We start from the raw sequence: 11,561 nt of genomic DNA, 5'->3' as shown, positions 1-11,561 counted from the left end.
CAGGGGTGATGGGAGTTGTAGTCCCAAAACATTTGGAGGGACAAGTTTGCCTATGCCTGCTCTTGACTTGGGTCTCTCGGTAGCCAGGAGTCAAAGGACCAGCAAAAGGGGGAGGAAAAAAGAGGGAAAATAATAATAAGCGTTGGCAGTGATACCCTTTGGTCCAGAGTGTTTGGGGAGCCACTGTTAGCCTAATGCTTGATCACACTATTAGGAAGAACAGTTTCTTCTCTCATTTTTGTGTGTGTGTTTTTGCACTCCGGTTTCCTAGATTTAGAACGGAGACAGTGAAAAACAGCCAACTGTGGGCGCAGTCGGCGTTGTTTAGAAGCAGATACAATCGCAGGACGTGGATTGGATTCAGAAACGGAACTTGAGTAGATGTTGACAGATTTACTGCTCTCTCCCCGCAGCTTGTTTTGGCTGTCAAGGTTGGCTCTCCATTTTCACACGCGGCACGCAGCGCAGGCCCAGATGCGCGTGTGCGCACGGCCGCTTGTTTACAACAATGGAAGGTGCTCCAGATGGAATCCTGAAACGTCCTTCGGCCTCGTCGCGTGCGATGGAAGCACACACGGCACCTTCTGGGGTTTCCTATCGCTGTGGGAACGGGCTGGTTCTCGGTCGTTGCGGGCCACAGTGATCACAGAATGGGTTCTGTGCTGTTCCAGTCGATGACGGCGCCTTTCCACCTAAAGGCAAAGCAGAATTGTTTACTTGGATGGGTTTTAAGGTGGAATTACCACAAGACTGGCGAGGACCGGTTGAAGGAGAAATTAACAGCTGACCATGAAAAGCAACATGTAGGATCAGGGCAATGGCCCATCTAGTCCAATATCCTGTTCTCACAGGATACAACCAAATGCTGAGGAGATGTGCAATGCAAGCAGGATCTGAGCACAAAAGCCCCACCTGGGGCTTCCAGCAACTGGTATTCAGAAGCATGGCTTGCCTCTGGCTCTCCTCCCTTTGAGGTTTTGAAGCAGAGATAATAATAATAATAATAATAATAATAATAATAATAATAATAATAATAATAGTCTATTTATACCCCACCCTCCCCAGCCAAGACCAAGCTCAGGGCAGCTAACACCAGGTATAAAAACAATGGATTAAAATACAACTTAAAAACAAGATTCAAGTACAACATTAAAATGCAGCCTCATTTCAGTGGAAACTCAAATCAAAAACTTTTGGGGGGATGAAAACGTCAAGTCTTCACCAAGGCCAACTATCCAGACTGGTCCTACGTGGGCCAGAAAAAAAGCCAGGGAAATCCCCAAATAGGAGTTCCATCACAGAAGGAGAAAGGAAAAAGGAAAGAGGGGGAGGGAATCAAGTTGATTCCAAGCCAAAGGCCAGGCGGAACAACTCTGTCTTACAGGCCCCGCAGAAAGAAATCAGATCCCGCAGGGCCCTGGTCTCATGAGACACAGCGTTCCACCAGTGCTGAAAAGGCCCTGGCTCTGGTTGAGGCTAATCTGACTTCCTTAGGGCCCGGGACCTCTAGGGTGTTGCTATTTATGGACCTTTATGGATGTTTTAGCTGAGATTCCTGCATTGCAGGGGGTTCGAGTAAATGACTCTTGGGGTCCCTTCCTACTCTACAATTCCACGAATCTATGATGCCAGAGCATAGCTATCATGGTTGGCATCCGTCAAAAGCCCTCTCCTCCTCTGTGAACTCGGCCAGTCCTCTTTCAAAGCCATCTAAGTTGCTGTCCATCACTGCCTCCTGTAGAAGTGAGTTCCACAGTTTAACTAGGTGCTGCGTCCAGAAGTACTTTATTTTTGTCTGCCCCGAATATCCAGCCTTCAGCTTCCTTGGACATCAGGGCTAGATTCGCCATTTTAAGCAAAACAAGAACGTGCTCAGGGCATCAAGGGAAGGGTGGCACCCCAGATATTTTCCCGTTACTGGATTTACCATGGACTGTATCACAGAGTTGTAGGTCTGGAAGGGACACCAAGGGTCATCTAGTCCAACCCCCTGAAAATACAAGAATCTCAGCTGAACAAAAATAATGGCGCAGCTGAAGAAAAATAAACGTTATTTTATACAAATACACCAAAACGAGCATTATTTTCCCTCTTACTGTAGGTTTCGTTTCATTTCGAAAAATCAATTTTATTTTAAGCTTTATTGTTGTTTATATTTCGAATCAGATATATACAGGGGCACCAAAATCTTTTAAGCACTTAGGACAGGGGTCGGCAAACTTTTTCAGCAGGGGGCCAGTCCACTGTCCCTCAGACCTTGTGGGGGGCCGGACTATATGGGGGGGGGGGAGAGAACAAATTCCTATGCCCCACAAATAACCCAGAGATGCATTTTAAATAAAAGGACACATTCTACTCATGTAAAAACATCAGGCAGGACCCACAAATAACCCAGAGATGCATTTGAAATAAAAGGACACATTCTACTCATGTAAAAACACTCTGATTCCCGGGCTGTCTGCAGGCTGGATTTAGAAGGCGATTGGGCCGGATCCGGCCCCCGGGCCTTAGGTTGCCTACCCATGACTTAGGACCTCTAAAGGACATAATCTGGCCTTGCTAGATGTCTACGAGTTCTAGTTTCATGAGAGAGGGAGGAAAAAAACCTTCTCTTTTTCCATGCCCTGCTACCATCCTGTCGCCTCTCACTCGCCTTACAAAACGGAACTGTTGTTTCTGAGTTGAGAGGCAAGATTCTGCAACTGAATGAGGTGAGCAAACCCTCTCAGGAGGAGAGCCTCGGCCCAACGACGTCACATGAACCGCCATTACAATGGGAGCTCATCAGCCAACGTTTCCTGCCGGTGGCCTTCGCAAAAGTGCCCCGAGGCTTGAATCAGCCTGGACTGATTGTTCTCTTAAGGGCTCTTTTGACAGTCATGTTTATTTATGGCTATGACTTCAAAGGAGCTCCAGCAAGGAGCCAGAATCGTTGAAATACACTTGGGAGTTCAATGGAGAGTCAATTCTTGCTTCTAAAAGCTTTTGTAACAGTGCAAGTTTGCCGCCTTAATTGACTCGAGAGTCAGTTTGGGAATGCCAACAGCACATCTTGTTTAACTTCTTTTATGTCCTCCAAACACGTATCTGTTTTTTAAAAGACACAGAGGCCTCTCCGGGTCTCTCTTCTTCCCACTGTAACTCTGCAGACAGATGTTGTAGAAACTCGGGTCTCCCACTATTTTGGGACTACAATTCCCATCATCCACAGCTGCTGGTTCTGCTAGCTAGGGATGATGGGAGTTGTAGTCCAAAAACAGCTGGCGACTCAAGTTTGGGAAACCCTGTTGCAGATCATGCATTTTTTGTGTCGCGTGTTTGCTTGGTTTTTGCTTCTGCATACGTTGTTTTGAATGTACAAATAAACGGGAAGCAGGAATTCTTCTTTGATTTTGACTACGTATTTGTAGGGTCAGACGATTATCCTGAACCTATCTTCTGATAGACAACCTAGACAGCATCTTAAAAAGCAGAGACATCACCTTGCCAACAAAGGTCCGTATAGTTAAAGCTATGGTTTTCCCAGTAGTGATGTATGGAAGTGGGAGCTGGACCATAAAGAAGGCTGATCGCCGAAGAATGGATGCTTTTGAATTCTGGTGCTGGAGGAGACTCTTGAGAGTCCCATGGACCGCAAGAAGATCAAACCTCTCCATTCTGAAGGAAATCAGCCCTGAGTGCTCACTGGAAGGACAGATCCTGAAGCTGAGGCTCCAATACTTTGGCCACCTCATGAGAAGAGAAGACTCCCTGGAAAAAACCCTGATGTTGGGAAAGATGGAGGGCGCAAGGAGAAGGGGACGACAGAGGATGAGATGGTTGGACAGTGTTCTCGAAGCTACCAGCATGAGTTTGACCAAACTGTGGAAGGCAGTGGAAGACAGGAGTGCCTGGCGTGCTCTGGTCCATGGGGTCACGAGTAGCTATTAGAAATAAAAGGAGTTATGCTTCACAGCTAGCTTCCGCGTTATTTATACTCTGCTGAGTCTGGTGCTCACAATACACAGTTGTGCGTCCAGTGCACTTCCAGAATTGGAAGGTCTCTGAGGGTGCTCCAGTCGCGTTGCGCAGTCGGGGCAGAACCAGTTGTTGAGCCCAGTCGCTGACATCGGTTGAAAGGCGTACTGACAGATGGGAGTTGTAGTCTGACAACCTCTGGAGGGTACCAGGCTGTGGGGAGGCTGATCCAGGATAGGTCTGTCAGTAGAGCATGAGACTCTTAGCCCCACGTTGAGCAAAAGAGCATCGCAGGGGGGGTTGGACTAGAACTTTTGCATTCCAGAGATATGCATCCAAGCTAAGGGAATTCCAGGAGAGGCAGGCCTCAGGAGTTAACAAAATAAGACGGCTGCCTTAGAGATCACGGCGAGATCAAAGTTGCAGCCTTCCCTTCGGCAGAGCTAACAGAAGTTATTTCCTCTTGCTGGAGACAGAAAACAACAGGAGGATCAGGAGTGTGATATGAGCCTCTCTCTCTCCCTCCCTCTCTTTTTTATTCCTTGGGGCGATGGAATACATTACGGGCACATGACATTCCGGGGGGAAAACTCGAGAAAGGCACATTCCTTTCGTCTCTCGGCTAAGAACCAAGCTTCTTGCACAGGTGACGGGAGTTGCAGTGCAGTCTGAGGCTGGAAGCAGCACGAGGAAGGGGTGTTGGTCGTGTCTCCCAGATTTTCATTTCATACATGTCAGAGGAGGACGACAGGAGACACACCAGCAGAAGGGTTTGCTTTTAGGGATTTGCAACACATTAAAAAACATAGGGTATCCCAAATCCACTGAAATCAATGAGCCTAAATTAGTCAGGCCTACTAAATTAGTCAAAAGGGACGCGGGTGGCACTGTGGGTTAAACCAGAGAGCCTAGGGCTTGCTGATCGGAAGGTTGGTGGTTCGAATCCCCGCGATGGGGTGAGCTCCAGTTGCTCGGTACAGCTTCCGGGTCATGTGGCCAGCATGACTAAGCCGCTTCTGGCAAAACCAGAGCAGCGCACGGAAACGCCGTTTACCTTCCTGCCTGAGTGGTACCTATCTATCTACTTGCACTTTGTGATTTCAAACTGCTAGGTTGGCAGGAGCTGGGACCGAGCAATGGGAGCTCACCCCATCATGGGGATTCGAACCGCCAACCTTCTGATCGGCAAGCCCTAGGCCCTGTGGTTTAACCCACAGCGCCACCCGCGTCCCAATCCTCCATGGGAGGAGTAGGCAAAGCATTCATTGTGCAAGGATTCCCCCATTGCCATCAGATCTGTGCTGGAGGAAAAACAATGCCTGTTGAATTTCTGGCTGTCATGCAACTGTTAAAAGCACAGGAGCCCTGCCAAGAGAAAAATAGTCTCTTGTAGAGGAGTGGAGAGAGTTGGTGTGTCATCTGCACATGAACTGTGAAGGCTGAATATTTGGGTAACATATCAGATAAGTTTTCGGATGTTCTGAAGAGGAACCCCAATTGGCTGCTGGTCGCATTAAAGGTAAAGGTAAAGAGACCCCTGACCATTAGGTCCAGTTGTGACCGACTCTCGGGTTGCGGCGCTCATCTCGCTTTATTGGCCGAGGGAGCCGGCGTACAGCTTCCGGGTCATGTGCCCAGCATGACTAAGTCACTTCTGGCAAACCAGAGCAGCGCATGGAAACGCTGTGTACCTTCCCGCCGGAGCGGTACCTATTTATCTACTTGCACTTTGACGTGTTTTCGAACTGCTAGGTTGGCATGAGCAGGGACCGAGCAACGGGAGCTCCCCGTCGTGGGGATTCGAACCACCAACCTTCTGATCAGCAAGTCCTAGGCTCTGTGGTTTAACCCACAACACCACCCGCATCCCTCTGGTCGCATTATCTCTGGCCAAACAAGTTAGCCAGGTTTTTGAAGCATTTAAAAACCCCTTGAATCTGTTTGAACAGAGATTACAGCAGGACAAAGATAAATACATAAACCAAAGTGTGTGTTTGCAGATGACAGTTATTTTATCTAAACTTCTGAATATCCACCACCTGGAAATTATAAAAGTGTAAAGAAAAGAGAGTCTAAGGGAGGAGGGGGGACAATTAGGCACGTGTATTAGCAACAAAACAGGTTGCGATGTTTGAACAAAGGCTTTAATGGCAGCTGAAAAGACTCCTCACGTTCTCTGAAAATTGCACATAGGCTGCAGATAACGCCTTTTGCTAAGCAGTGTGCAATTTAGCAGGCATTGTTGGGAGACGTAGAACGAAGAGCTGCCACCTGCATTTTCAGCCTGCAAGGCTTCCCAACTACCATCTATGGAGTTCTACCAAAGGGATTAATTGGCTGCAAGCACTGAAGACATGCAACTCGCTTGAAAAAATATGAACACGACAAAATAACTCTGGATTTCACCTACTTGGTCCGAATGCAGTGTTCCAGCGGAGGGATGAGGTCATTATCCTTTCCTTCGATGTAAGGCTGTGAGGTATCTACAGGGAAAAAATCAGGCATCCATTAACGTTGCGTGTGAGAGCATCAAGCACACTTAACGGCTGCACGATTACTTTGTTATATTGTGTTTGGATACCTGTGCAGAAATAAGTCTTTTGCTTTACAGCAAAATTTCTTTAGGCCCAGTGTTTTGGTCAAGACCACACCCAGTCTTAACCTGAGGAAAGGCTGACCCAAATCATCCTTCAGTCTAATCTATGTTTTACTTAGATTTTTTAGTTGCATCCTTGCCCGTGCACAAGGATATGTGCAAATTTATCGCTTTCTTGTTCCTGTTTCCATTGTTGTTTCCATTAGAATAATGCACATTTTCCTGGTGGTGCTATGGGGCCTCTTAAACTTGACTCGGCTTGGGGTTTCAGCATGTCTTTGTTTTGGTATAATTTTTATTAAATTTTCTGTTTTACAATTTGGAATATTCATTTAAACAACCTTGAAATGTCAGTGACTTCCCTTCTCCTCTTTCCGTGGTTCATTTTGCATATCATAAGTCCCTGCATATTTTACATAAATTAAACCATTCAGTATTCCATTATCACATCCATCAAAACTTGTTTACACTGTTGAATTTATCTTAATGCTGCCGACGTTTTCAAGTGTACACAATTTCCCCCCATATAATAAATAAACATGTTTCATTTTCCTTTATTCTTGTTCTTCTTGTTCTCTTATTCTATATGTTAGGTCTGCAAGTTGCACATATTTCATCAATTTAAACTGCCAACCCTCTTTGGTTGGGACCTCGCTCGTTTTCCATTTTTGGGCTAACAAAACACGGGTCGCAGTAGTGGCATACATAGGGGGGTAAAGGGGACCCCTGACCATTAGGTCCAGTCGGGGGCGACTCTGGGGTTGCGGCGCTCATCTTGCTTTATGGGCCGAGGGATCTGGCGTACAGCTTCCGGGCATGTGGCCAACATGACTAAGCCGCTTCTGGCGGACCAGAGCAGCGCACGGATACACCATTTACCTTCCCACTGGAGCGGTACCTATTTATCTACTTGCACTTTGACATGCTTTCGAACTGCTAGGTTGGCAGGAGCAGGGATCGAGCAACGGGAGCTCAGCCCGTCACGGTGATTCGAACCGCCGACCTTCTGATCAGCAAGTCCTAGGCTCTGTGGTTTAACCCACAGTGCCATCCGCGTCCCTTTTGGTGGCATACATATATAACCTTTTTTGACACCTGGGAATTTCCATCTGAATTTTCCCCAACAAAAAGAACTCTGTGTTTTTTTTTGAAAAGTACTTGGTTCCAGCATGTCTGAATCTGGCCTTGTTGCTGTGTTCTAAAAGGAATTTCCCCTTTCCTGTTTTCGGGCTGGAGAAATCTGAACGTCCCTTTGACAGAGGAACTGGGTGTAGAAAAAGCAGGGGTGGGATTCACCCCCTCTCTGCAGGACATGGGCCTTGGGGGCAACATTTGGGGGGCGCCTTTGTTGAGCGTGACCAGAGGCAAAAGCGAGTAGCAGCAACTGCGACCTCTGAAATGCAGGCATCTTTCGCCCAACATGGGATTCGAACCTGCAACCCTCAGAATCAGAGTCTCATGCTCTACCAACTGAGCTATCAAGGCAGTGGTTTATATACCTAATCATCTCTCCATCACCCAGGCAAGCAGGAGGCAGCTTCAGATTTCAAAGACTTATCCCAGCCAGGCAAAAGCATGCTGTCTCTATAAAATCCTTCTCTCTTTTTCCAGCTGGAGCTTTAACTTCCTTGGTCAGTTTTCCTGAAAGCGCTGTAGCCCATCATTTTGGGTACATATGCAAATGTTTTTAATAATAATAATAATAATAATAATAATAATAATAATAATAATAATTTATACCCCGCCCTCCCCAGCCAAGACCGGGCTCAGGGTGGCTAACAGCAGGTATAAAAACAATTGATTAAAATATAACTTAAAGATTCCTAATGCTAATTGTTGTGCAAAGGGTGGGTGGGATTTTTAGCAGGATCATGGCTGGGGAGGGAAGGGTTAAGCATCCCCTCCCTGTGTGGTTGCAGTACTGAAAAGTATCGCACCCTCCGGCCAGGCAGGGAACTGGGACTTTTTAAAATAAAAGCCAGACGGTTCTGCCAGCCACGAAACTGAAGCGCCATCTATTTGGGCCCTAAATTCGGGCCACTTCTGGCAATATGATAAAGGGAGAAAGAGGCAGGCAGGGCCCAGCCCTGGGGGGGGGGGGGTCAAATGCTTTTGGAAACCAGAAGGGAGGTGGGGGAGAATTTCAGAGCTCAGCACCAAATTCCACTCCCCTGCGGCTTCGTTTTCCCGTCGGCTGAACGACAACTCTCTGTTTCATAACACCCACTGCCTCTCTCCCTTGCCGTTCCTCTATGAATAGCAGCCCACAGCTCTGGAGCTATTGGCAGCCGGGGTTGCCAGCATGGTTAGACGCGTGGGTGCATTTGGAATGAAAGCAAAGAGTTTTCCTCCGTTCAAACTGCGACGCGACAATACGCCGAAGAACAAGGAAAGGGCTGGAAAAGTTTGAGCCTTGCAGGTATCCTGGCAGCAGGCTGGGGGTGAAAAATGTAAAAAAAGCCAGAGTTATGAAGGCGTCAAAAGTGAAACCTAGTACATGAACCACAGCTGCAGGAAGTCAGCAGGAAGCAGCTTTTCTCAAGCTACGGACTACAATTCCCATCATCCATGACCACTGGGCTGGGGATGATGGGAGTTGTAGTCAACCACATGCAGCGACCCAAAGTTTAAGGAGTCTGGGATGGTAAATAAGGAGAGTTGAAGGATGCCACCGTGAAATTGCATCTGGTTTGAATGGTGATCCAGAAATAGGATTTCGCAAATTTCAAGACAGTGAGACTAAGCAATGCAATATGGGAAGACTTTAAGCTAGGGGTTGCCAACTGTTTTTCCAATAGCCCCTGCTGCTGTGCTTGTAGCAGCAGGTTGGTGTGCAAGAATTAAGCAGGTGAGGCTTATTCCACAATTTCACCTGCTTTTTGTGTGAACTGGGATGATGTAAGGGAGCGAGTCCTTAAAACCAGAACTGAAGATAGGGATCAAATCATGGTTTGAAAAGTTGTCTTAAACCATAGTTTGCTGGCTCAAATGTAAAAGTAAACTGCGGTTTGATCAAACTTATTCAGCTGGGCTCGCCAAGAGGGAAGAGAAGGGGAGGAATGGAGCTCACAGAACTTGTCCTTGCCTTCCAAAACATGGTTTGGAAAATCAGGAATGAGACGTCTGAAGGCACCCTAAGCCTCTTCATGAAATGCACGATTCAAAACCACACGCCCACCCCAGTTTCACTCTTTTGTTTGTCTCCCTACCGACGGTTAGACGGATCTCGTCTTGCTGATTGGCTAAGCCGTCGTAGTAATAGAGGTCAAACCGCCTCTCGGTTTTCCAGTCCGCGAGCAGATCCTTCCGCAAGCAGAAGAGCACGCTGAAATGGCTTTCGCTGCACACAACCCAAATTGGGAACTTGGGGGTCTTCAGGTAACAGCCAACCTGAGCAAAGGGGAGAAAAAAAGTGCACACATTTAGGACAAGGTTATATTTCCACAACCGGATAATGCCCGGAGGCTCTTTCAATCTTATTTTCGCAGTGGAAGACCATAAGCATTTTAAGTAGTGTGAGGAAATTCCCTTCAAATATCATTTCTGTTTCCTAGCAAAAATCACAATCATAATAATCTATTTATATGCCACTCATCTGACTGCGTTGCCCCAGCCACTCTGGGTGGCTTCCAGCAAATTATTTTGCCAGGTGAGAACGTTCCTATTCAACCTGATACTTTACAGCCTTTTAAATGTGTCTGTGGGAAGGAGGGGGTTATTGTTTTGCTGTTTTGTTTTACTTATTTACTGGTTTTTATTCTGTATTTTATTCTGTGAAGAGACCTGAGATCTTATAAAGAAGGGCAGTTTATAAACCTAATAAAATAATAATAAAAAAACCACACACAGTAAAACACCACACATTAAAAAGTCCCCTAAACAGGGCTGCCTTCAGATGTCTTCTAAAAGTCAGATAGTTGTTTATTTCCTTGACAGAGGAAAAGGTGGGTGAACATTTGATCATATGTGGTGGAATTGTAAGGTGGTAAAAAGATTTTGGGAAATGATATATAATGAGTTGAAAATAAAATGTTTAAAATAACCTTTGTTAAAAAGCCCAAAGCCTTCCTTTTAGGAATTCTAGGTGCCAAAATCCCAAAGGAACAGAAAAGACTATTTATGTATGTGGTCATGGCTGCACGGATGTTATTGGCCCAGAGATGGAAAGAAGATAAAGTCCCTACCGGAGAAGAATGACAGATCAAGTTAATGGACTATGCAGAAATGGATAAAATGACCGGAAGAGTCAGAAATAAGGAAGACGAAAATTTTAAGAAGGAATGGGAAATTTTAAAAAAAAAACTTATCTTAAAGACCAATGTAAACAGTTAAAAGTAGGATAGGAATATCACTTGTAGTTTAAGGTTAATTCTGGACATAATGGAAGAGGTAAAAGGTTTGGATTATCATAAAAGATGCAGGAGGAATTGATTAATAATAGGACCCACAGAGGGGAGGATGGAACTCCAGGAGACTCCTTGGAATCCTGTTTTTATGATTTATGTCTGATATATCTCTGCAAAATTTTAAGTTGAAAAACCAAATAAATAAATTTTAAGAAAAGAAAAGAAAAGGTGGATGAACATGCAGGTTATAACAGTGTAGGGAATAATAAAAATATTTCAAAAGAGGAAGAAGAAGAAGAAGAAGAAGAAGAAGAAGAAGAAGAAGAAGAAGAAAAAGAAGAAGTGAGTGGTAGGAGCAGATTCTTGTCTGTGGGCCCCTTAATGGGTCATCATCAAATGCCCAGTGATGCGGACCTTTGACGCCAGTTCTGAATGGAACAACTGCTTTCCAAACACTGTGTCACTATAAGGCCACCTGACCTGCTTTCTTTTTGATTGAACAATTAGATAACCCTATTTCCACCCCCTCATTGGGGGGATAAACCGTTCTCCTCCTCATTACTTTGATAATGACTATTTTTAAAGCCATTGTTCCAGACAATGGTTTGTTTGTTTGTTTCTTGGGCAAATTTTTGATTTGCGAACAGAGGCCCGCAGTTATA

The 11,561-nt window shown here is 45.8% G+C and overlaps 1 protein-coding gene across 1 annotated transcript in view; it reads right to left on the bottom strand.

Annotated features, from left to right (window-relative positions):
* Positions 1-378: 378 nt before the first annotated feature.
* The window catches only part of MINDY4 (MINDY lysine 48 deubiquitinase 4), a 94,750-nt gene continuing 83,567 nt past the window's right edge, over positions 379-11,561 (bottom strand). The window contains exons 16-18 of the mRNA XM_083579544.1: positions 9,763-9,943; positions 6,368-6,440; positions 379-692 (exon numbers count right to left, since the gene is read on the bottom strand). Of these exons, the coding sequence (XP_083435670.1) occupies positions 644-692; positions 6,368-6,440; positions 9,763-9,943 (303 nt within the window). The 3' untranslated portion in view covers positions 379-643. The remainder of the gene's footprint in view (positions 693-6,367; positions 6,441-9,762; positions 9,944-11,561) is intronic.

The sequence above is a fragment of the Podarcis filfolensis genome, assembly GCF_964270895.1.
Source record: "Podarcis filfolensis genome assembly, chromosome: 12".
Classification (NCBI taxonomy): Eukaryota; Metazoa; Chordata; class Lepidosauria; order Squamata; family Lacertidae; genus Podarcis; species Podarcis filfolensis.
The sequence above is the reverse complement of the archived record's forward strand: the minus strand, read 5'-3'. Positions and strand labels throughout refer to the sequence as shown.